Below are 25,539 nucleotides of genomic sequence, written 5' to 3'. Positions count from 1 at the left end.
CACCTCCGCCACTTGTCAGCTGTGTGACTGTGGGCAAGTCACTTCCCTTCTCTGGGCCTCAGTGACCTCATCTGTCAAATGGGGGTGAAGACTGTGAGCCCCACGTGGGAACCACCTGATGACCCTGTATCTCCCCCAGCGCTTAGAACAGTGCTCTGCACAGAGTAAGCGCTTCACAAATACCAACATTATTATTATTATCTGTCAAATGGGGATTAACTGCGAGCCTCACGGGGAACCGCCTGATGACCCTGTATCTTCCCCAGCGCTCAGAACAGCGCTCTGCACTTAGTAAGCGCTTCACAAATACCTACACTGTTGTTATTATTGTTGTTAAGCGCTTAACAGACACCTTTAAAAAAAAAACCGACCCCTCAGAAAGCCCCGAGGGAGGCCCGGGCCGCCCGGAGGACCGCTCAGTCCTCCAAGGCGAGCGAGTGGGAGATAGAGCGGCGTCGGGGGCGACCGGGGGACGTCGCGGCGCGGTGACGTCACGGCGGGGCCGTGAAGGGAGCGCGGGGGGGGGGAGGGGGGGAAGGGCCGCGGTCGGAGCCGGAAGCGGAAGAGGCGGCAGGAGCGGGGCCCGGAGCGGGGCCCGGAGCGGGGCCCGACCCCCAACACACCCCCGACCCCCGACCCCCGCCCAGCCCAGCCGCGCCGCCCGGGACACGGTGAGTCACGGCCCGCCGGACCCGCCCCTTCGCCCGTCGCTTCTCCTTCCTCGGTTGCTGTGGAGGCCGGGGGGGGGGGGGCGGGGCGCCCTCCCTCCCTCCCTCCCTCCCTCCCTCAGGGTCCCCCTCCCCCCCCCCCCGTCAGGAGTCGGCTGGCGCCCCTCCCCTCCCCCACTGCCGCAGGCCTCACACCATCCTCCCCTCATCCCCCCCACTCCGTTCCCCACCCCACAATCCTTTCCCCCCTCCTCATCCCAGACTCCTTTCCCCCCTTCCTCTTCCCTCACTCCATTTCCTCCTCCTCCTCCCAAACCCCTTTTCCCCCTCCTCATCCTAGACTGCTTTTCTCCCTCCTCCTCCCACAATCCTTTTCCTCCTCCTCCTCCTCCTCCTCTTCCTCCTCCCAGAATCCTTTCCCCGTCCTCATTCGACACTCCTTTCCCCCCCATCCCAGCCTCCTTTCCCCCTCCTCATCCTCCACTCCTTTTCCTCCTCCTCCTCCTCCCAGAATCTCTTTTCCCCCTCCTCACCCCACACTCCTTCCCCCATGTCACAATCCTTTTCCCCCTCCTCCTCCCAGACTCCATTTCCCCCTCCTCCCACACTCCTTTCTCCCCTCATCCCAAAATCTCATTTCCCCCTCCTCACCCCACACTCCTTCCCCCATGTCACAATCCTTTTCCCCCCTCCTCCTCCCACACTCCTTTCCCCCCTCATCCCAAAATCTCATTTCCTCCTCCTCACCCCACACTCCTCCCTCCATCCCACACTCCTTTTCCCCCTGCTCATCCCAGACTCCTTTTCCCCCCCTGCTCATCCCACACTCCTTTTCCCCCCTCCTCATCCCACACTCCTTTTCACACTCCTTTTCCCCCCCTGCTCATCCCACACTCCATTTCCCCCTCCTCCTCCCACACTCCTTCCCCCCCCCCTTCATCTCACACTCCTTTCCCTCCCCTTCATCTCACACTCCTTTCCGCCTCCTCCTCATCCCAGACTCCATTTCCCCCTCCTCCTCCCACACTCCTCATCCCCCCCTGCTCCTCTCACACTTCTTTCCCCCCACTCCTCCCGCACTCCTTTTCCCCTTCTGGTGGCCCAGCAGCAGGAGCGCGGGCTTGGGAGTCAGAGGCCATGGGTTCCAATCCTGAATCCGCCACTTGTCAGCCGGGTGACTCTGGGCAACTCACTGCTGCGTTCCTTCATTTCTTCAATCGTATTTAGTGAGCGCTTTCTGGGTGTAGAGGAGCACTGTATTAAGCGCTTGGACAGTACAGTTTGGCACTTCTCTGGACCTCGGTTCCCTCATCACAAAAATGGGGATGAAGACCTTGAGCCCCAAGTGGGACATGGACTGTGTCCAACCTGATTACTTTCTACTCATTCAGTAGTGTTTATTGAGCGCTTACTATGTGCCGAGCACTGTACTAAGCGCTTGGAATGCACAATTCAGCAACAGATAGAGACCATCCCTGCCCATTGACGGGCTTACAGTCTAATCGGGGGAGGCAGACAGGCAAAAGCAATAGCAATAAATAGAATCGAGGGGATGTACATCTCATTAGCAAAATAAATAGGGTAATAAAAGTCTATACAAATGAGCAGACGAGTCCCAGCGCTTAGAACAGTGCCTGGCACCTAGTAAGCGCTTAACGAGTGCTATTATTATTATTGTTATCGTCCCCGTGTCTTCTTCCTGTCCCCGCCTCCCCCGATCTCCTTCAGGCCAGGTGTTTCCCGGCCCGAGCGCCCCGTCAGCCTTCCCCGGGCCGCCCCCGGCCTCCCGCCCCAGCCGTCGCCCTGCCCGTCGCCATATGGCGGACGCTGGGAGTCCTCCAAGGGGCTGAGAAGGAAAGCACCCGAACGAGCCCCCTCCCCAGCCCCCCTTCTCGGCCTCGGAGCCAAAACTACGCTCCCCGGGCTTCTGTTAGGGTGAAACTGAGACACGGGGAGCGAAGTGACTCGTCCGAGGCCACACAGCGGACAAGTGGAGGAGCCGGGATTAGAACCCGTGACCTTCCGACTCCCAGGCCCCGTCCACCACGGCGTGCTGTATTAATTCATTCAGTCATGTTCACTGAGCGCTTACTGTGCGCAGAGCACTGCGCTTCCTGTGCGCAGAGCAGGGGACCGAGCGGTGGGCCACGGTGGGCCCTTGGCCAAGAATCCAGCCCCCGAGGCTTTGTGGAGAGGGAGGTTTTGGTCCCGGGGGTGGGGAAGGGGGACGGACGGGACACGGAACCCCCGCTGGGGAGGGTGCAGGGAGTCCTCAGGGACCCCTGCGTAGTTGGTAGCTTTCCACCTGACCCCAGAATCCTCCCCCGCCCGAAGACTTGCGATGTGGCGGAGGGCGGTGATGCGGCAGTCTGCGAGCCGCGGCCAAAAATAACTCCGGGGATGCTGGGTTGGTGGGTAAGGGTGTGTGTGTCTGTGTGCCTGTGTGTGCTTGTGTGTGTGTCTGTGTGTCTCTGTGTGTGTCTGTGTGTGCGTGTGTACACACACGCCACCCTGGCTGACGACAGGCCTGACTCGCTGCTCTTCCCGTCGGCCCAGTTCTCCTTCTGACGACGACAGCAAACGAACGCCGTCCCGGAGCCTGCCCCCCGAGCGCCTCTGGGCCGACAGCGGGCACCTTGGCGAGGCGGCCGCCTCCCGCGGGCCGGGCCGGGCCAGGACCCTGCAGGAGGGAGAGTCTCTTCGGTTTGGGAGCACGGGCTCTGGCAGCTTTCTTTCTAAAAGCTCTCCCTGAGGCCGTGGGCAGAGAAGCTTTCCGGGTCGTGTGATGGTTCGATCTAGCGGGGTCCCCCAGGGGTTTCCACCCTTTTGAGTGGGGAAGGGGGCTGGAAACTGTCCTCCACGTCCGTGTCCGTGTGTGTGTGTGTGTCCGTCCGTCCCCTTCCCAGGGATTTCTTAGGTCAGCAGGGCCGGGGCAGGAGGACCGCCCGGTGGGTCCGAAAGGTGAAGGCGGATCCGTCCCTCTGGTCAGCTGAGAAGCTTTTACTCTGGGCGGTGCCGAGCTGTCTTAGGTTGCCCTTAATGAGACGTTTCTTTCGTACCACGGCTTGGGCCCTCCGCCTCGGGGTTTAAAGCAGGAGAGCAGTAAAACATTAGTCAGCTGATCAGAAAAGGCATCTTAAACAGACAAACCCCAGCCCGGTTTGAGATGGGCTTGGGTGTATTTATAATGTTTACCTCCCTGGCACTCAGAGGGCTTCGTGGACACTGATTCATCCTTGGGAGGGAGATGAGTTCAGGGAGGGAAACTGAGGTCCGGTTAAACGACTTCCTCGAGGTCAGACGGGGGCTCCCCTCTCCCCCCTGAGCCGTGGAGCCAGCCGCCTCACGGTTTTAGGCACACACGCCGACCCCCACCCCCGCTGCCCCTTCCCCATCGGTCGCCAGTCCTCTGGCGTCTGTGGCCTGGATTCAGCCCCCCTGCCCGGCTCATTCGATCTGCCCTCGGGCCGAGCCGCTGCCCGCGTGGTACACCGGAGCCCCGGGGGCCATCCGAGGAGCAGCCTGAGCACTTGGAAGAGTAACAGTACAGCTCCACACGCCGGGAGGCAGTGTGGTTCAGTGGAAAGAGCGCGGACTTGAGGTCATGGGTTCTAATCCCAGCTCCACCACTTGTCAGTTGTGTGACTTAAAGCAAATCACTTAACTTGGGTCTCTGTGCCTCAGTGACCTCATCTGTCAAATGGGGATTAAGGCTGGGAGCCCCACATGGGACAACCCGATGACCTTGTATCCCCCCCCAGTGCGTAGAACCGTGCTTGGCACATAGTAAGCGCTTAACAAATACCAGTATTATTATTAATACGACACAGCACCACGTTCCCCTCCCAAAGGGAGCTCACAATCTAAGCTCACAATCTAATGGGGGGGTGGGGGGGGAGGTGACACAGTCCCATTGTGGCGTTTGAACCCGAGGGTCAACGAGGGCCTGCCGGGCAGCGGTGACTTCACTGTGGCTCCCTTCTGCCGTTGCCCCCGGAGAGGAGACCCGGCCCTGCCAGAGAGCAGGTGGGGCAGCTGCCCTCTTGTCCCACTTGTGGTGCCCAGAGAGTAAAAGGGAATCCAAGACATTGCCCCCTCCCCAAAAGCGAGGCAGTGTGAGCTGGAAGGGAGGAGGAGGAAGAGGAGGGGATGGGATGTCGGCAACTCCCCAGGTAGAGGGTAAGGTGAGGGTTCTTTTCTCCTTTGTTTCCTGGCAGTGTCCCTTCAAAAGAGGTGTTGGGGCAAGGGCAAGGATCGGGCCGATCCAGTGGGCCGTCTGGCCCCAGGGGACCACCCCATTGCGGGACCTGGCAAAGCCCAGTGGAAAGAGCCTGGGACGCTGCCTCTTCCCCACTTTGTGACCTTGGGCCAGTCACTTCCCGTGCCTTAGCTTCTTCCCCTGTATCTGTCCTCCCTCTCATAAGAGGCCTATCTGGGATGGGGTCCGATCTGATTGTACCGACTCTACCCCCGTGTGTAGCGTAGGGCTCGGTACATAGCATCTAAGAGATCATTTTAGTATTATTGTTCTAATCATTCTGGGATCTGGGAGCCCTCGTGCTCTGACCAGCCATCCTCAGGGCAACCGGCAGACCTGAGGCCTTGGACTGGGCAACACTGGATCTCAAGATGGAGCCCAGACAGGGCCGCCCCTCCCCCAAGCCCCTCAGTGCCCCCCGCCCCACCCTCTGGTCCTGTCTGCCCAGCTAGTCTCTTCTCTTCTGTTCGGGAAGGAGGAGGGGTGGAGGGACCAGGGGATTACCTAGAGGAGAATTTGGCGGGGTGACAACCCAGCCCGTTCCCCCCTTGCCTGCCAGCCCACCACAGAGGTCACTTCAAGGAGGATTGAACCCACGGGGTGCAATCCATCGTTGCCCAGGGGACCCGCTTTCCCCCACTGCCTCCTCTTCCTCCTCCTCCTCTTTTTCTTCCTCCTCGTCCTATTCCTCCTCCTGCTCCTCCTGCCTGCTGGCCCGGTCTGGCTGCGGCTTCTCCTCCGGGGCCGTTTTTTTGCGGAGCCCCCGTGTGCCCACGGCCCGGGCAGAAGGCCGGTGTTTTGTTTTCCGGCAGGGCAGGGGAGCTTTTCCTCCCGTGCCATCTACTGAGAGGTTCGTCCTGTTCGACAGGCGGGACCGGGCCCCGCCCGGCGGCCGCCAGCCTTCTCCTTCCTTTAACGAGGACCCCCTTGGGAGGGCCGGGGGTTGGCGGGGGGAAGGGATGAGAGGTGGGGGGAGGGCACAGGTGGGGAAGGGGGTGGCAGCCTGCCAGGGCACCACGGACGCTCTGCTTAGCACCCCCCTTGGCGCAGCCGCCTCCCAGGGCCGGCGGGGCCGGGCCGAACCGACGTGGCCTTAAAGCATCCACCTTGCACCCTAGATGCATCACTGCAAGAGGTACCGCTCCCCCGAGCAGGATCCCTACCTGACCCCCAAGTGGAAGCGGAGGAGGTCCTTCAGCCGGGAGCACGACGGGAGGCTGCGGTACCCGCCGCTGCCGCCGCCGCCCCCCAGGAGATCTCCGTCCCGAAGGTGAGCGCGGGGCTCCAGAGGGCGGGCGGGCACCGCGAGGCAGGCACCGGACGGACCCCCGGCACGCCCTGCCTGGATGGCTGGTGGGGGGACCGAAAAGACCACCCGAACGGGCGGGGCTCCCCAGGCCGTTTGTCCTTTGGAGTCTGGCCCTCATTTCCCCCCGACCTAAAACGCCCACCTCCAGATCAGTCAACCAGTCAATCAATCAACCAATGGTGTTTATTGAGCACTTACCAGGTGCACCGTACCAACCTCTTGGGAGATGACAACACTTGAGAAGCAGCGTGTCTGAGTGAATAGAGCACGGACCTGGGAGCCAAAGGACCTGGGTTTTAATCCCGGCTCTGCCCCTTGTCTGTTGGGTGGCCTAGGGCAGGTCACTTCACTTCTCTGGGCCTTAGTTCCCTCGTCTGTAAAATGAGGATTAAAACCTTGAGCCTCATGTAGAACGGGGACTGGGTCCGACCTGATACACCCCTCTCAGCGAGCACTCAGTACAGTACCCAGTACATAGAAAGTGCTTAACAGATACCATAAAAAAAAAGCCACAGCAGAGCAAGTAGACGTGTTCCCCGACCACTAGGCGCTTACAGTCTAGAGGGGCAGACAGACGTTAGCACAGATAAATTATGGATATTTCCATAAATCTGGCGGGAGTGAGGAAGGAGTGAATAAACGGTGCAAGGGCAACGCAGAAGGGAGTGGGAGAAAAGAAAATGAGGACCTAGTTGGGGAAGGCCCTTGGAGGGGGTGTGCTTTTAATAAGGCTCCGAAGGTGAGGAGAGTGACCGTCGGTCAGATATGAAGAGGGAGGGTGTTCCAGGCCAGAGGCAGGACGCGGGTCAGAGGTCGACGGCGAGATAGAAGGGATCAAGGTGCGGTGAGTAAATCGGCATTAGTAACGTGAAATGTGTGGGCTGGATTGTAGTAGGAAAGCAGCCAGGAGAGGTAGAAGGAGGCAAGGGGATTAAAGTCGACGGTGAGGAGTTTCTGTTGGATGAAGCGGTGGATGGGCAACCTCTGGAGGTTTTCGAAGAGCGGAGAAACATGAAGTGAACGTTTTGGTAGAAAAATGATCCAGGCAACAGAACGAAGTTTGGACTGCAGTCGGGAGAGACAGGAGGCAGGGAGGTCACCAAGGAGGCTGCTGCAGCATCAGGTCGGGATAGGAGAAGTGCTCAGATTGACATGGTAGCAGTTTGGGTGGAGAGGAGGGAGACGGGGCGGTAACTGGAGGGAGCCGCGTGGTCAAGGAAGGGTTTTTTTTTTTAGAGAAGGGAAACGTGAGCGTGTTTGGAAGCAGTGGGGGAAAACGCCACTGGAGAGCGAACAGTTGAAGATGATGGTCAGGGAGGGGGCAGGCGTTGTGATGAGATGTGAAGGGTTGGGGTCGGAGATGCAGGATTTTGAGAGGCGGCAGGAGATCTCTTGAAATACTGGTGGGAAAGACAGGAGAGCTGAAGAAGGGGTGGGAAGAGGGAAGAACTGGAGAGGAGCAGGGGAGATTTGAGGGAGATCACACTTGCCGCTTTCAGTTTTCTCAGTAAAGTATGTGGCTAGGTCATCAGGGCAAGAGATGGAGAGGCAGGGGGAGAGGGATTTTGAGGAGGGAGCGAAACATCCGGAACAACTGGCGAGGGCATTGGGCATCCGGATCAGTGAGGACGGAGAAACAATTTTGCTGGGCAGAGGAGAGGGCAGAGTTTAAAACGGGCAAGGGTAATAATAATAATTCAATAATAATATTTCTGGTATTTGTTCAGCGCTTACTATGTGCCAGACATTGTACCAGCAAATCAGGTTGGACCCAGTCCCTGTCCCACAGAGGGCTCGCGATCTTTGCCTCCATTTTACAGGTGAGGTAACCGAGGAACAGAGAAGTGAAGCAGCTTGCCCGAGGCCACCCAGCAGACAAGTGGTGGAGCCAGATTAGAACGCGTGACCTTCTGACTCCCGGGCCTGTGCCATTCCCACTGAGCCATGTTGCTCCTCTACCGCTCTGTGCTGCTCCTCATCCTGAGCGCTTACTGTGTGCAGAGCGCTGTACTAGGCTCCCGGGAGAGTACGATATAACAGAGTGGGTTAGTGGTATGAGTTTGGCAAAGAGAGAGGGGAACGACGGAGTTGAATTCAGCAGAGAGGGCGGTGTAGAGGGTGTCGGTTTGGCCATCAGAGGAAGGTAGTTTGGTTACGGGGGCTAAGTGGGGCACGATGACTTGAGAAAATTGATGGGGGTCAGAAAATCCGTGGAGGTCTCTTGGGGCGAAGAGGACAGGTCTGCGGGGCCAGGGTGTGTGGGAAAGAAGGTGGGTGAGGGGCTTGTGGTGGGATGAGGGGGATTTCAGGGTTGGTGTGGGTGGAGATTGTGCAGAGACTAGAGGCCTCGAAATGGAGTGTGCGTCCAAGTTGGTGCATGGGTGGGGTGAAGCAAGGAGGTCGGCGGAGTTGAGGAGAGACAGGAAGTGGCAGCGGAAGGGTCGCCGGGAACATCTCTGTGGATGTTGAAGTCTCCAAGGATCGTCGCGGGCTTGGAAAAAGGGTGGAAGGATGTGCCAGAGGGTTGGAAATGGTTCAGAAGGTTGGAGGTGGGGCATAGTGGGGGGGTGGGCGGATGATCCTGACTAGTAACGGGAGGGGGTGGTAGAGGTGGGTGATGTGGGCTCCAAAGGCAGGGAAAGAGAGGGATGAGGGAGGTGAAACGGTGCCAAAGCCGCATCCGGGAGGAAGAAGGAAGCCGACTCCTCCCCCTTAGCCAGGGAGTCTCGAGAGGCTTCTCTGTCTGCTCTCGGCCTCTGTAGACCCAGCTGCTCATCCTTGCTGCTCAAGTCCTCCTCTCTCGGCTGTTTCCTCTTTCCCCCCATTAGTTTCTTCTTAATAACGTGTCTCCAGCGTGGCTCGGTGGAAAGAGCCCGGGCTTGGGAGTCAGAGGCCGTGGGTTCTTATCCCGGCTCTGCCACTTCTGTCAGCTGTGTGACCTTGGGCAAGTCAGTCACTTCACTTCTCTGGGCCTCAGTTCCCTCATCTGTAAAATGGGGACGAAAACCGTGAGCCCTACGTGGGACAACCTGATGATCTTATATCTACCCCAGTGCCTGGAACGGTGCTTGGCATGTAGTAAGCGCTTAACAAATGCCATCATCGCAGTGCGAGCTCACTGAGGGCAAGGAGTACTTAGTACGGTGCTGTGCAGAGAGTAAGCGGTCAGTAAATACCACTGATGGCTCCCACAGCAAGTCTGAATATCTGGGCCTTCCGGGCTCTGCCGTGGGGCTGAGCTGGCTCCCTTGGTTCCAGTCCGTACCCTCATCTCCTGCCGCTTGCAAGCACCGGAATGTGGCACCCGCCCATCCAGCCTCCGCGCTGGCTCGTTTCCCCTGGGTTGGCCAGAGGCCCCGGGAGCCATCTAGCCCCCATCCCTCCTCTAGGCCAGGATTCATCTTATTCATCCCAGACAGGGTCGCCGAAGGCACCTCCCCCCACGTCCGAATGGCTGGAGAGGGAGCCCAGGCCCTGGGTGCCCGGGTGATAGATCCTGGCACTTTCCCGCCTCGTGCCTGGGTCTGGCCCGAGTCCCTACCTGGGTTGGGTGGGAATGCGGGGCCTCGCGGGGCCTCGTCCCCTGAGCCGGAGGCAGCGCCGTCCCCGGGCTACGCCTGGGTGTCCCAGCCTAGGCCGAGCAGGGAGCCGGAGGAGATGGACCGGACGGTCCGTCGGCGGATCGTCTTGGCCGGGGGCGGAGCCCCGGGCCGGGAACCCGGGAGGGGGCCGGTCAGGGAGGGGACGTGACCCCTGCCCCCGAGGAGCCGACTGCCTGGCTGGGGGGCCGCCAGGGCCCAGTCCTCCTCAGAGTGGGAGAAGGGGAGGAGGCGGCCTCGGCCCGACCCAGCCTCTTGTCCCCCACAGCCGCGACCGCCTGCCCTACCAGAGGAGGTACCGCGATCACCGGGAGAACGAGGCCTACAGGTTTGCTGACCGGAGCCCGTCCTTCGGAGAGGATTATTACTCGTCGCGCCCGCACCACCGCAGGAGATCCCGGGAGAGGGAACGCCATCGGCCGCGGAAGCACCCGCACCACTGCCGCAAACGCCGCACCAGGTCTTGTAGCAGCGCCTCCTCGGTGAGTAGCGGCCGGAGCCCACCGGCCTTTGCGTCGCCCCTCTGACTTACTCTCTCGAGCCTTCTTTCAGATGTGGGTAACCTGGGTGAGTACCTCTGATCCCTCGTGTGTGTCTCGTCCGTCCGCTTCTGCGCCGCGGGGTGGCACGGCCAGGCTCGGTGTGCCCGGGTCCGGAGGCTCAGGCCGGGGCCGGCCTGCGGGGGGATCCCGGCCCTCCGGGGCGCCGGCCGACGGGCCCGTCGGGGATCCGGAGGCTGTGGTGCCGGTGGTCGGAGCAGTCGTGTGCCCGGCGGGCTTTGTCCCTCTCCCTCGCCCCCCGGACTCCCTCCCCGTCCTCCTTGCCTTCCTTTCGCCCTGGCCCCGGGGGCTCGGAACGATGCCAGGCGCCACGTGCAGCCGGGCCTCGGGGCGGAGAGCGCGCCAGGGCCTCGGTTGTGGCCGTCAGGGGCACCCCGTGCCGAAGGTTTGGCTCAGAGCTCCTCCTCCCTGCGCTTGGGCCCATAGAGCGGGCCGCTCGGTGAGGGGCCGGGAGCGGCCGGGACTCGTGGTGGGAGTTCGGCCGGGGCCTCCAGGCGTAATCAGGGTCGCTTCCTCTCGGGCGGGGGACCGGATCCCCCCCGCCCCCCCGTGGTTTCCTTGGCCTCCCCAGGGGGAGAGTCTGCGAGTTGTGCTGCTTTGAATTGGGTTGCTTTCCTTCCTGGGCTCTTGCCGGACCGGGAGAGTCGGCGACGCCGTTGGTCGGGTCCACGCCTGGAGGGCGGGCCACCGTGGGGGTCCGGTTTGGGCCCCCCGTCCCGGGCCTGGCTCTCCGGCGGCGGCGGGTTGTGGCGCAGGGCCAAGCTGAGGGGGCGCGGCGAACTGCCGCTCCTCAATCGTGTGTCTTAGGGTGAGGGCGCCCGTCCGGCGCGGTGGAGAGTCTCTCGGTCCTCGGACCTCAGGATGGCGTTTTGGGTCCGTGGCTCCGTCTGTGATCTGAGCTGCCGCCCCCCGGCCTCTGGGCCGGGCTGGGGCACCAGGCACCAGTCGGCCCGGACTGTGTCTTTGTGTTTGGAGTTCCTGGGCCCCGGGCGGCAGGCCCGGGGCCGGCTCTTTGAGGAGAAGCCCAGAGCGGCGGAGGTGGCCGCAGCCACGGCGAGCTGCCGGTGGCCAAGTGGTAGAACGTGCCTCCTCTTTGGAGTGGAGGAGTGAGCGCAGGTTGCCGGGGAACCGGCCGGGGTTGCCGGCCAAGGCTTCGGAGGAGTCCTCGGTTGGCCGCTCCCGGAGCAGGAAGGGCTGAGCGGAAGCAGGCGAGGGGCAGGCCGGGGTTACTTGGGGGGGCGAGGGGTAGGCCCTTAGCTGAAGACCCCCCCGCCCCCGCCACCCGTCAGGCCCGGCATCGGTCGGGGCGGGGCCCGGCTTCTCCCGGACGAACGAGCCAACCGCCGACCCCGAGCGGGTGGCCGGGGGAGCCTCGGCCGGAGGCGGCGATGCCCCCTTCAGCGCGTCGTCCACCCGTTCCCGGGTCCCCGGCCCGGAGGAGAGACCCGGGGTTGCGGCGGGGGGGAGGAGGAGAGAGACTCGGTGGTGGGCACCCTGGGACGGAGCCCTCCCAGCTACCCAGCCGGCCCTCCGGAGAAGAGGCCGGTCTTTTTCCGTCGGAGCGCCTGCTGCCTTTCCCGCCTGAGAGCTAATGCCAGAGTTTTCTTGACATACCTGTAGCTGTTTTTACTTTTCTGTTTTTGAAGTCAGTCTGTGTCTTGACGTGTCCCTTGCAATATCCCTATCGTTATATATGCCGTGTGCCTTATGAAATGCTGGGAACTGGAAAATCCAACCAACCAACCAACCAACCCACCAACCACCCGGCCGCGTCTCCTCGTCGTCTCCGCCTCTGCCCGACACCTCAATGTGCCAATCGGATCCGCCCGCCGCGCGATCGGTCGGATGGCGTTCGCGGGGGGCGGTGCGTGCAGAGGAGCCGCCAGAGCAGTAAACGGAGCAGCAGGAGCGTGGAAGATGACAAGGAGGGTCACCTGGTGTGCCGGATCGGCGATTGGCTCCAAGAGCGATGTACAGCCACCTTTCGTAAAACTTTACCTCTCTACTCCCTATCCCCCCGTTAGACCAGCTCTCTCTCCTTGTTCCGGAGGGGGCCTCTGGGGCTCACACGGCTCGCTAGCGGGGGCCGGCCACTATATGCCCGAAGGAAGCAGACACTAGCAGCTTCTGTTTTTAAAGAGGGTAGCGCTGAGAGAGAAAGCGAGCGAGAGAGAGAGAGAGAGAAAGAGAGGGAGACCTCTTTTTTTTTTGGAGTATTGAATGCTGTGAAATTGCAGGCGCCGCCTCCCCCCTGCTCCCCGGCCACTCTGGGGTCCTCACGCCGCCCCTCTTTTCTCTCCTAGATGAGATCGTGGGCAGTCTCGGGGAAGGAACCTTCGGCAAAGTGGTGGAGTGCCTCGACCATGCCAGGTAGGTGACGCTGGAACCCCCTCCCCTCTCCGGGGCGGGTGGGGAATCGCAGCTCTCGGGGCTGTCTGTGGGGTCCGGGAGGCGGAGGGTGGACAGAGGTACGAGGGGCCCTGGCCGGTCAGACTGAGACCCCGGAGGCCGGAGTGCTGGAGCCGCGTGACGGCGGCGGCTTCCCTCCTGGGCGGCATTCCCCTGCGGCGGGCCCTTGGCCCTCCCGCGACCGGTAGCGGCGAGCCTTGCGGGGGAGGTAAACCGACCCGGCCCCCGGCCTGGCCGCTTCCGCTCCCGGGTCTGGTCTCTCCCTCCAGCCAGGGCGAATCCGCCCTGCTGCATCCCAGCTGGCGCCTTGGTTGTCAGCTTCCCGGCCAGGCCGCCCTGAGCCATGGCCCCAGGTGGCTTCCCCTCCTGGGGGCTGCGGCCCACGTCCGCGGCCACCCTCCATGAGCTCTGGTGGCGGGAGGGCCCTGTGGCCCTGGAGGAGCAAGCCCAACTCGGAACTTCCCTCTCAGAAACAGGCAGTCGCTTGCCAGGAGCCCCGGCCGATGGGCTGGCGGGGGCGATTAGGTGGCCCGTCTTCCCCCACCGCATGTCCCTCCGCTTCCCCTTCCCCATGGCACAGGCCCATGGGGACTTAGCTCTGGATCTGACTGGGGGCTCTGGGATTCGATTTTGATTACTCACCCTTCATCCTAGAGTGGCGTCAGTTGGCCCTGGTCGCGTTTCCTCTGGAGCGATAATGGACCTTCGGGGCCCGGCACCCAGTCGCATCCAGGAAATTCCTCCCGCGTGACCGTGGGATGTTGGCCCGGGGCCGACCCCGGGTCCCTGCGCCCTGCCGTCCTGCTTCCCACGGCGGCCCGCGGCTGCTTGGTGGAACTAACTGGGGGTGCCCCTTCCTGGCGTCCCTCCTCCCGGTCAGAGTCGGGTCGGTGAACGGCACGGTGCTCCTGGGAACCGACGGCAGCCGCCGGGGTGGGCCTGATTGGTGGGGCGGGGGATCAGACGCACCTCCCCTCCGGCCCCAATTTTTCATGACTCTAAAGTACATCCCTGCTGAACACCTCCGTCTTGGATTCCGGAGCAACACCTCAGACCCCACCGACGGTGAAGTTCACCTTCAGGTGCGGGCGTGGCATCGAGGAGAGCCACGGTCCCGTCCGCGTCGTACGCGCGGGAAGGCCATCCCCTGTCCGATCGTCGTAGTCGATGTTCACGGTGCCTGGTGCCGGTCGTCATTAGTCTTGTTATCATCCATAATGATGACGACAATCATAATCGTGGCATTTGAGCGCTTACTCTGTGCCCGGCACTGCGGTAAGCACTGGGGGTCGATGTCATTCAACCAGGTCGACGGAGTCCCTGTCCCGCACGGGGCTCAGAGCCTAAAGGGGAGGGAGAACGGGGATTGGATCTCCATTTTACGAAGGAGGAAACCGAGGCCCAGAGGGGTGAAGGGACCTGCCTGCGGTCACCCTGCAGGCCGGAGGCCGAGCTGAGATTCAAAGTCGGGTCCCCCCCGCCGCCCAGGCTCTTCCCACTAGGCCTCATTCTTGGTCTCGCCCCGACGGAGCCCCGCCCGGCCAGCCGGCCCTCGGTTGCCCGGAAGCCCCCTCCTTCTCCGTCCTCGCCCTTCCCTCGCCCCAGACTGACCCGGCTCTTCTCAGAAACTGATGTTTCTTTGCCGCCTGGCGCTCTGCTTATCTCCCTCCTTCCCTTCCTCCCTCTCCTCTCCCCCGTTCTCTCTGAGTTCCCTCCAGCCCTGGAGGAGCAAGCGGTTTTCAGGCTGCTTCCGCCTAACAAAGGGAGGTTTGTTCCATCTGGGCCGTCGGAGGGCAGAAGCGCTAGACCGCGTGGAAACGCATGGGGGTTGGGGGTGGACCCGGCTGTACTGGGGGCCTCTGGCCACCGAACCGAACGGCTGAGTCTGGAAACACGCCACCGGGCCGGGGAGAGTGATGATGCCAGCCGGGCTGAGAGTACGAAATGTGGGCGTTCCGCTTTCTCTTCTCCCTGGAGAGAGCAGACCGAGGAGAAGGCAGACTGGTACCTTCCTGCTCCTTATCTGCCCGGCCAAGTTGCCGTGACCGGTGATCGGAGGGTGCCGTGAAGCAGCTGGAGCTCCTTCCATTTCCCCGCTCGGCCTGGTGCCGTTGCCGCATGTGGCCACCGGGTCAGGGATCCCAGACCGCCTTCTTTCTGAATAGAGCCGGGCTGGGCGGAATCTCGGAGAGAAACAAAGCAGGAGACCGAGAGGGGGGCCAGGCTTCACCCTTCCCTCCTAGCCTAGTGTGGCCGCCACACAGCTCACCCTTCCCGGCTAGCCCAGACAGCTTTCCCTACCCTGCCAGCCCGGTGCGATCGCGACTTGGGATTGCGTCTGTCTGTTGTTAAGTTGTCCTCTCCCAAGTGCTTAGTACGGTGCTCTGCGCACAGTAGTGCCCAGTAAATCCGATCGACTGGCTGACTGACAGCTCTCGGTACCCTGCCAGCCCACTGTGGCCAGGGCAGATCTCACCCCTACCCAGCTAGCCCTGCGTGGTCACTGTAGCTCTCTCTACCCTGCTAGCCCAGTGTGGCCACGGCAGTCATCACCCCAACCCGGCTAGCCCAGTGTGGTCACGACAGCTGTCCGTACTCCGCTAGGCCGGGGTGGCCGAGGCAGACCTCACCCCTACCCGTTAGCCCAGCGTGGCCACAGGCTCAACACAGACTCCCCGATCCCGCCCCCCGTCCCCCATCCAGCCACCTGGTAGTGTTCAGTCCAGGGCCTGGGGGCTGCTTTCCGTGCCCCCGGGGGGGCCGGGTGGTGGACGGTGGGGATGGGAGGCCTGATCCCTGTCCCCCCGCCTTCTCTGTCCACCCCGCAGAGGCAAGTCCCAGGTTGCCTTGAAGATCATCCGCAACGTGGGGAAGTACCGCGAAGCGGCCAGGCTGGAGATCAACGTGCTCAAGAAGATCAGAGAGAAAGACAAAGAGAACAAATTGTGAGTGTCTCCCCGCCGCGGGACCTGCTCAGGGAAGGGGCAGGGGCACGGAGGAGGCTGGGGACACGGCAGCCCCAGTCCCCACTGTCCTGGGCCTCGCTTCCGGCCAGGAACTGGGACCTCTCACGCTCCCATTCCCTTGTACAAGGCCCCCAGATGGCCACGCTCCCGGGGCGTGCGTATGTACGCGCAGGCACCTGTTACCGCCTCTCCCCCCTCTGAAGCTGGATCCTTATCCTTTGGGGTCACCTCGATCCCCCGATTTGTCAGGCATCAGTGCCGAGGCGGTTTAAGGACCCTCTCCCAACGCGGAGGCCTCAGGCGAGAGGGCTGACCTAGTAAGCTTAGAGGGGGAGATGAGTGGTCCAGGCTTGGTTTTCCGAAAAGGGAGCCATATTCCCACTGCCTGTCTCCCAGAGGCTTGTTTTTCCGGGAGGGCCGAGGACTGGGTGGGAGCCAGGGGTGGGTGCAGGGGAGGAGTGGGATTTCAAGTGTGCATCCTCCCCTCTACTCCCCGCCCCATAGCGATGCTATTTTTGTAAGAGCAATGGGGCCCCCCAGGCCCACTGAAAACTGACCAAGTTAGTTGGGCCGGGGAGGTGGAGCCAACACTTTTCACCCCCTTCTCCCCGTCACTGCCCCTGGCTAGGGGAGCGTCTGCTCCAAGGGGATAGTCTCCCATCTAACAACTTCAAGAAAAGCTGACACTGGCAGCTGGTTTGACACATTGCTCCGGGTTCTTCGTTCCTGCGTTCAGCCTTCGGAAGACCCGAGAGCCCTAGTGTCTGCCCCTCCGCACCATGGGTGGGTGGATTGGGGGTAAGCCCCTTCTCTTTCAAGAGAAGCAGTGTGGCCAAGCGGAGGGAGCCCGGGCCCAGAAGTTAGAAGAACCTGGGTTCTGGTGCCGACTCCACCACTGGTCTGCCCTGGCGGGGGAACCTGGCCACATTGCTTCACTTCTCTTTGCCTCAGTTCCCTCATCTGGAACATGGGGATTCCCTCTTATTTAGACTGCGAGCCCCACGTGGGCCAGGGACCGCGACCAACCCGACTGCCTTGACTGCCCCCATCGCTGAGTCTAGTGCCCAGCACGTAGTGCTCGAGGAATAACATTTTAAGAAAGGAGCGTCTGCCGATCAGGCCAAGCAACCGCACTTTGTCCGACTCCCGTCCCGGCCGGGAGTTCTGTCGGCGTTGTTCCTCTCCCCCAGCCCTGCACCCGCGAGGACTGGCCAAACCCTCGGTTTCAGATATGCGCCCCTCTCTCTTGCAGCCTGTGCGTCCTCATGTCGGACTGGTTCAACTTCCATGGCCACATGTGCATCGCCTTTGAGCTCTTGGGCAAGAACACATTCGAGTTTCTCAAGGAGAACAACTTCCAGCCCTACCCCCTGCCCCACGTGCGCCATATGGCCTACCAGCTGTGCCACGCCCTGCGATGTAAGCTGCGCCTTTGCGTGCCTGTTGCTTCCCCAGAGGGAGGCCTTGGACTGGGAGGGTTGGTCTGTCCGTCTCCCGGTGACCCTGGTGGCCACGCCGTCACCACCACTCCCGTTCCGGGGCTGCCCTGGAAGGCCCAGGGAGACTCAGCAGGCTTGGCTTCTCCGGAGGGGGCAGAGCAAATCCATGTCTCGGGCTGGGCCAGAACCTCCTCTTGGGTCGGGAGGCCACCCCTTTCCCTCCTTCCCTCCTCCCAGGCCAGTTGGGATGAGGTCGAACAGTCGGTGCGGGGCTCGGCCTGAAAACCCAAGGGTTGATCGACTCCAGGATTTTTAGCCCCGCCCGTGCCCTCTGGCCACCCGCGTGCCCAAGCGAAGAGAATATTGGCTTTCGCCCAGGTCCCACGCGGGCTCTGAGTCATTGCCCCCTCAGTGAGGAAACCCAAAGGAGCAGACAGGTGGTTTTTTTTCCCATGAGGTCGGCTTGACGCCGGATTTCTCATGGCCCTTGGGCCTTCGGGAACGGGCTCGGTCACTGAGAGGCGTGGGCAGCCTTCGGGGCCCAAGAGATCATTCCCGTCCCAACTGACCCCTCTGCTCACTGGGGAGAGAGGTATTCCTGGCTCTGGCCCAGCCCAGAGAGACTCTTTGGGGGTCAGTAATGGGCTGGGAGCCCCTGGCTTCCTGGGCCAAGCCAAGCCAGGTGTATTCCCTTTGCCACCCCGGGGAGGGGGGGGGCAACGAGTTGGGCCACCAACTCTGGCCTCCGGGAGGGTTGGGCAGTGGTGGTGAGCAGCGGAGTAACTGACCGTTACTGAGGCTCATTCTGCCTGCCCGTCTGTCTGTCTTTTCCCTGCAGTCCTGCACGAGAATCAGTTGACCCACACTGACCTCAAACCTGAGAATATCCTGTTTGTGAATTCCGACTTCGACACCCTCTACAATGAGCACAAGGTCTGACGGGTGGATTAGCCCGGGGTGGGGGAGGGGGGATGGACGCAGGGCCTGGGGCTCGGAGCTGCCCTAAAGCCGGTGGGTGAGGTCCCTGATGAGTGACTGTCCGGCCTCTGTTTCAGAGCTGTGAAGAAAAGTCCGTGAGGAACACCAGCATCCGCGTGGCTGACTTTGGCAGTGCCACCTTTGACCATGAGCACCACACCACCATCGTGGCCACGCGTCACTATCGCCCCCCCGAAGTCATCCTTGGTGAGCACTGGTCCCTGCGGGTCCCACCACCTCTTGGCTCAGGTGGGGAAGGGAGAGAACAGGGGCCCGTGGCCTCTGACCGTTTGGCCTTAATTCTCGGGGTCCCCAAAGCTGCTGAATTCCCCCCCCCCCAGAAATGTTCCTCCTCCCCTCCCGCCCCAGTTCGGGCCTTCTCCCCCGTGGAGCGGCGTTCCCCATCTCCGCCCCACCCAGCCCCTGGTTCCCAGGAATTCCATTGGCCGCTGCCGACGGCCCAGGGGCAAGTACTGGGCAGAGGAGATGTTGGGGAGACGCGGGGCACTCTGGATCCGAGCAGATTGGCCGGTCGAGGGCCCCGGAGATCACCTATGGGGTCCTGCTGACCCCACCCTCTTTGAGATGTCCCATGGCTTGGATGACCCGACTGGACTCCTGCTGCTTACTTTACACACTCTATTCCTTCCTCCTACCTGTACTTGGTTCTAGTGTCCGTGTCTTCCGGGTCAGGATTGGATCTGCTGACTGGCCTAGATTCTCCCAAGCACATGGCACAGTGTTCTGCCCATAGTAGATGCTCTGTAGGGGTTAATTGACAGGTCTGTTTCAGTCAATCAGTCGGTGGCGTTTACTGAGCGCTTACTGTGTGCAGAGCACTGTACTAAGCACTTGGGAAAGTACAGTATAATAGAGTTGGTAGATGTGATCCCGGCCTACAAGGAGCTTACAGGCTACAGGAGGAGACAGACGCTAAAACAGATGACAGGGAAAATATTGGAGTATAAAAATGTTTACATAAGTGCTGTGGGCCTGGGCTGAGTATCAGGGTGCTTAAGGAGTGCCCAGCCAAGTGCAGAGTCAACGCAGAGGGGAGAGCAGATAGGGGAAATAAAGGGCTTAGTCGGGGAAGGCCTCTTGAAGGAGTTGTGATTTTAGGAAGGTTTTGAGAGTGGGAGAACAATGGACTGTTGGATACCAAGAAGGAGGGAGTCCCAGGCCCAGGGGAGAACGTGGGATGGGGGGTCGGCGGCCGGATAGAAGAGATCAAGGTATAGAGTTGGTGGGCGTTAGAGGAGCGCAGGCGTGGGTTGGGTTGCAGAAGGGAGGGAACCGACTGGGGGCCGCGGGAAAGGAGTTTCCGTTTGCGCAGGTAGGTGGGCAGCGGTTGGAGGTTCTTGAGGAGTGGGGAAAAGTGAACTACACAGTTTTTCGTTCTGCTCAGTGCAGCAGAGTGGAGTCGGGACTGGAGAGGGGAGAGAGAGGAGGCCAAGAGGTGAGTGAGGAGACTGGTTTGCCAGTCAGGGTGGGAAATAAGTGACATTAAATGTGGGGGTCGCATGAGAGAGGTGAGTTGAGAATAACGCCAAGATTAAGGGTTTGTGAATTAGGGAGGATGGTGATGCTGTCTACGGGGATGGGAAAATCACGGGGAGGACAGGGTTTGGGTGGGAAGGTGATAATGGTGATATTTGTTAAGCTCTTACTAGGTGCACTTTTCTAAGCTCTGGGGAGGATACAAGGTGATCAGGTTGTCCCACGTGGGGCTCACGGCCTTCATCCCCATTTTACAGACGAGGTAACTGAGGCTCAGAGAAGTTGTGACTTGCCCAAAGTCACACAGCTGACAAGTGGTGGAGCTGGGATGAGGATTCACGACCTCTGACTCCCCAGCCTGGGCTCTTTCCACGGAGCCACGCTGCTTCTCAATGATGAATTCTTTCTTGACTACATTAAGTTTGAGGTGTCAGCAGGACATCTGAGTAGATCTGTTGAAGGAGGAGGAAATGAGAGATTGCGGAAGAGAGAGATCAGGGCTGGAAAGGCAGATTTGGGAATTATCTGCATAGAGATGGTAGTTGAAGATATGGGAGCAAATCAGAGGCATTTATTGAGCGCTTACCAATTGCCGAGCACTGTTCTAAGTGCTTGGGAGAGTGTACTCTCCACACCAGAGTGTACACCAGAGCTGGTAGGCGTGTTCCCTGCCCACAGGGAGCTTACGGTCTAGCTGGGGAGACAGACAAGAATATAAACAAATAATAGATACTATATAAATTATAAATATGTACGTAAGCGCTGTGGGGCTGAGGGTGAATGAGTTCTCCAAGGGAGTGGGTGCAGATGGAGGTAGGAGGGGACCAAAGAACCGAACCTTGAGGGACCCCCCCCATTGTCAGAGGGCAGGAGGCCAAGGAGGAGCTGGGAAGGTCAAAGCGATAGGGAAATCACGAGAGGATGGTTTAGGTTAGATGACGTTTCCAGGAGAAGGGCTTGGTCCATCGTGTCAAAGGCGGCTCTCTGGTCGAGGAGGGTTAGGGTGGAGTAGAGGCCATTGGATTTGACGACAAGGTCACTGGTGACCTCAGAGAGGGTAGTTTGTGTGGAATGGAGGAGGAGGAAGCCAGATTGCAGGAGCTCAAGGAGTTTGGACAGGAATGGTAGGAGGGAGACGGGGTGTTAACCAGAAGGGGAGCCGTGAGGTTGAGGGGCTATTTTTGGGATACGTGGACATGTTTGAAAGCAGCAGGGAAGGAGTCATTGGAAAGTGAGTGGTTGAAGGTGGCGGTCAGGGAGGGAGAGTGGAGGGGGCGAACGTTTCAGAAGCACAGGTGGAGAAGGCTGATTATGAGAGGAGTGGGAGGTCTGCTTTGAAAGGTGGGAGTGTCGAAGAGGAGGCTGGAGGAGAAAGTAGGGGAGATCTTAGGGACCCCACGCCAGACAGTTTAAATTTTATCGCCAAAGTACGTGGCCCGGATTTTAGGGACAAAAGATGGCAGGGGGTGGGGGAACAGGGAGACGCAGTTTGAGGAGAAAGGTGAAAGAAGTAGCTGTCGCAGGCAATGACCGTGGGAATGAGAAAGGATGGAGAAGTATCGCAGCTGAGTGGACGAGAGGGCAGAATTAAAAGCAGACAAGGGTGAATTTCTGATAGGTGAGGTCGGCCTGTTTGGATTTTTGCCAGCGGCGCCCCACAGCTCAAGGAGAAGACCCGAGAAAGCGTACCTGTGGAGGGGATTCCGGACTGCGGGTTGGTGGTACAAGATCGGTGTGGAAGGATGGGGAGTGAGGGAATTGAAGTTACCTGGAAATGTTGAGGGTATGGATTTGTGTATGGAGAGGAGAGAAGGTAGATTGGATATGGAGACTGAATGGGGTGTTCTGACTTCAGAAAACAGGATGGCAGCAAAAGGTTGGAGGTCTCAGTTTGGGGAACAGGTCCGATTTGCAGGGAGGGGGGCGTATGAGAGAGAATGCTGGGCAGAGAGTGGGATTTCAGAGTTTGTGAAGTCGGAGACTGTCCCATGAGGAGAGATGATGGGATGGGATTGAGTTTGTGGTCAAGTCAATGAGTGGGCGAGGCGGGCTGGAGTGGGAGGTCGGTGGAGTTGAGGAATGAGAGGAAGCAGGCAGTAGGAAGGTCGACAGAAACGTTCACGTGGATGTTGAAGTCTCTGAGGAGCAGCGGGGGATGTGGACCGTGTCCCACCTGATTAGTTTGTGTCGGTCTCAGGGCTTAGTTCGGGGCCTAGCACGGAGTAAGCACTTAAATGGCGTTAAAAACGGTGGGTGGGGGAGGCGTGGCCAAAGAGGAGAGGGGTAAAGATGTTCGAGAAAGTCTAAGGGGGCTGGCAGAGGGTGGGAAATCATGGCTGTGAGGAAAAGGAGTGATAGAGGTGGATGCTATGGGCTTCAGAGAAAGGGAGAGTGGAATGGGATGGTACGAGAGAGGCGTTGCAGGGAGAGGAGGAGGTCAACTCCTCTCCCTTTCCCCGTGAGTCTTGGGGAGTGGGAGAAGATGGGGACGCCCTAGAGAGGGGCAGGGGAAACCGTGTCATCTGGGGTGAGCCCGATTTCAACGATGGCTTGGAGGAGCGGCGAGCGGGGCAGGAGCGGGTCAAGAATGAAAGGCGGCTTTCCCAGGGTGGAGCGGCGGTGGAGGGGTTAGACAATCTCCCCGAGGAGGAGTTGGAGACTGAACTCCGGGCTGCCCGGTCAGGTGACCAGAGTCATCCCATCTGAAGCGGATCCACGGTCCGGGTCCACCGGCCTTCAGAAAAGAGTCCCCGGAGAGGCCGGGCCTCGCCTCCTCCCCAGCGCTACCGCCTCCCTCGCTCGCTCACTCACCCCCTGCCTCCTCTGTCGTTTCAGAGTTGGGCTGGGCGCAGCCGTGTGATGTCTGGAGCATCGGCTGCATCCTGTTCGAGTACTACCGGGGCTTCACCCTCTTCCAGGTAGCTAGCGTCCACCCTCCTTCTCTTCCTCGGTCCTCCCCCACCCCCCCGGGTCTCTACCCCTTTTCCGGCAGGGCCCGCTCCCTGTCCGAGGGGTGAGTGGCGGCCGCTCTGGACTGGGTCTGAGCTTCCGGCGGCCGTGGTGCCCCCATGGGTGGGACCCTAGTCCATCTCTTGCCCCCGCAGGGCTGCCTTGAACAGCACCGAGGCTGGCCCGGGAAACCGTCGGCCCTCTGGTCCTTTTCTGGCTGCCTAGCTCTTCTCCAGCTCTCGGGGGGAGGGGGAGAGGAGGCTTCAGCATCATTCCCCATTCCCTTTACTTTCTGCCCAACTCACAATAACTCCCCGGTGCCCTGTTCTCCCCCAGACCCACGAAAACCGAGAACACCTTGTGATGATGGAGAAGATTCTGGGGCCCATCCCCTCGCACATGATCCACAGAACCAGGTGAGCCACCCCCCCACACCGCCTTCTGGGTGTGGGGCCCCCGGGGGCGGGGCCCAGCATCGACCTTTGGGGTGGGAACATCCCCAGGAGCCCCGGCCTTTCTTGGTCAGCAGGGCTGCGGGGGGCCAGACCCGGCGGCAGCAGCTGTTCTCACTCCAGCCCAGCAGCTTCTCCTTTCAGGGCGTTTAAAGGTTCTCCCCTGCCCCTGTGGAAATGTCCTGACCCCCATCTCCTCAACCTATCTCCACCCTTTCCTTCTCCCGCTATCTGCTCTGTCCCACCCCCCTTCCCCGCTACCCCTGCTCCCTAGGACTCACTCCTCTCCCAACCTCAGGGTTCCCAAGTTCCCAGATGGCAGTTAGGAGGGTCCCCAGCTCCCTTCTGGTCTAGGCTGGTCCGCCGTGGCCCGTCACTTTTCCCCAGGGGTCCATTGCCTCACCCCTCACACCCCTCTGCGTCTTCCAGGAAACAGAAGTACTTCTACAAAGGTAGCCTGATCTGGGATGAGAACACCTCGGATGGCCGATACGTGAAGGAAAACTGCAAACCCCTACGGGTAGGTGGTACGGCCCTTCCCTGCCCCTCGTCTCCCAGGAAGTGGAAGGTCGGGGCCCCGGGGGACAGTGGGGAGTGGGTGCGGTCACTCGGGTAAATGGCAGCTGGTGGCACTGGCCATGCAGGGGCAGGTCCCGAAGGGGAAGCGGGGTCGGGGGACGGGGATCCAGGGTGGGGAAGGACGAGTGACCCTGGAGCCCTCCACTCCGCTTGGTGGTCGGAGTCCAGTAGTAGGGGGTCAGAAGAGCCCGGTACTAGCCCTCTCTCCTTTCTGGCTTTCTCCCCGGGCGGGTGAGCGCACTTCCCACAGCTTCGGTTTCCCCCGCCGTGTCCCGAGGGAGCCCCGTTACCCTCCGCCGCGTTCTAGGTGCCTCGAGCTGTAGCCAGCTGGGAATGGCTCCGTCGGTCATTGTCCTTGGGGAAGGGAGTGGGAGGAGGCCCGCGTCCGTCCAAGAGCCTGGGTGCCACTCTGTGCCTCCTTCAGACGGTGCGCTTGTGGTGGGGAGGGACTGGCCCTGTTTATTGTTGCACTGTACTTCCCCCCGGTGCTTAGTACAGTGCTCTGCACCCAGTAAGCGCTTAACACGACCGAACGTCTCTCCCCCCCCCCGGCCCCCAACAGAGTTACATGCTCCACGACTCCCTGGAACACGCCCAGCTCTTTGACCTGATGAGGAGGATGTTAGAGTTCGACCCGGCCCAGCGGATCACACTGGCCGAGGCCCTGCAGCACCCCTTCTTCGCCGGCCTGACCCCCGAGGAGAGGTCCTTCCGCTGCAGCCGCAACCTGAGCAGATGACAGGTGGCGGCTGGGGCAGGGGCAGGGAGGAGGGGGAAGAAGAGGGCAGGGGGCGGGGGAGGGGGCGGCGGGGCGGGGGGCGGGTCCGGACTGCCCTCCGCCCTCAGCCGCAGGACCGGCGCGGCACCACCGGCGCCCGGGCGACGTGGAGGAGGCGGAACCCCGGTGGGGAGGGACAGGAGCAGAGCTACGGGAAAAGCACAGATCTGACCCGAGATATTTATATGTTGTAAAGTTAAAATAAAGTGTTTCTTACTGTTTGATAACTCCCTTGTTCCCCGAGTGTCCTTCCCCCTCCCCCCAGCCTCAGAGCTTGTGAATAAAAGTAGTTTCTTAGCAATCCAGTCTGGAGAACTAAGTGTGAAGGACCTCTTTCTGGACCGGCCGGCGGGGAGGACTGGGCGCCCCACCCGCTCTTCCCTCTCTCCCTCGTGGTGGTGGACCGGGGGACACCGGCTCTAGGTGTGGATCGGCTCCTGCCCCAGGTGCCGTCTCGGCGAGAGGGCCTTCCCCTTGGCCACCGGGGCCCTTAAAAGCTACCGCCCCCCCCACCCCAATCACGCTTCTCTGGCCCAGGGGGGAGGGCCCGGCCGGGGGAACGCGGGACAGCTAGGTTCCCACGGCTGGGCCGTCGGAGGCTTTCCACCCAAGCCCCCGGGGTGGTCCGAGGTGGACTGACCCCCCACCTGCCCGCCTAAGGGAAACCCGAAGCGGAACCAGCTCAAGGGATGGGCACGAAAATCCCCGACACCCTGTTTGCTCCCAGAAGCGTGTACCAGATCCGGGCCTGCCTCTAGGCTCACTGCACTCCTGGCCCCAGCAGGCGCACCTGGTAGGCGCAGGAGGTGATGGGTGGTGGAGGGCAAGCCCCGGGCGTGGGCGTTGATTCCCGTGCAGCTGTCCTCCACCCCCGAGCACGTTGGGAAGAGGGAGGTCAGGGTGGACAGGAGCTTTAGTCCAGCAAGCGGCCCTGCCCCACTCCCCATCTAGGAGCCAGAAACACACTCTGGCCGCCGCTTCCACACACCCCTGATGGAGGGTTCCCCTTCTTGCCGCTACCACCCCCAACTGCTGTTTTTCTTAGGCAGTAAGAGGGCCGAGCACTGTTTTAAGCTTCAAGGTAGACAGAAGGTGATC

The 25,539-nt window shown here is 61.0% G+C and overlaps 1 protein-coding gene across 2 annotated transcripts; it reads left to right on the top strand.

Annotated features, from left to right (window-relative positions):
• The first annotated feature begins 646 nt into the window (after positions 1 to 646).
• On the top strand, positions 647 to 24,756 carry CLK3 (CDC like kinase 3). Of its 2 annotated transcripts, none has more exons than XM_029065100.2 (13): positions 647 to 671; positions 6,045 to 6,196; positions 10,103 to 10,316; positions 12,269 to 12,365; positions 12,698 to 12,764; positions 15,632 to 15,748; positions 17,022 to 17,188; positions 18,047 to 18,141; positions 18,264 to 18,393; positions 22,519 to 22,601; positions 22,969 to 23,048; positions 23,514 to 23,604; positions 24,226 to 24,402. In XM_029065100.2, exons 2-13 carry the CDS (start codon positions 6,045 to 6,047, stop codon positions 24,400 to 24,402), a joined length of 1,470 nt encoding a protein of 489 aa, XP_028920933.1. In that variant the 5' UTR covers positions 647 to 671. The 2 variants fall into 2 exon arrangements, with proteins under 2 accessions (XP_028920933.1, XP_028920932.2); XM_029065099.2 differs by lacking the exon at positions 647 to 671 and adding an exon at positions 24,510 to 24,756 and having other exon boundaries at positions 24,226 to 24,405.
• Positions 24,757 to 25,539: the final 783 nt, after the last annotated feature.

This window comes from Ornithorhynchus anatinus, chromosome 5 (genome assembly GCF_004115215.2).
Source record: "Ornithorhynchus anatinus isolate Pmale09 chromosome 5, mOrnAna1.pri.v4, whole genome shotgun sequence".
NCBI classification, from domain to species: domain Eukaryota; kingdom Metazoa; phylum Chordata; class Mammalia; order Monotremata; family Ornithorhynchidae; genus Ornithorhynchus; species Ornithorhynchus anatinus.
This window is presented reverse-complemented; position numbering and strand designations above follow the sequence as displayed.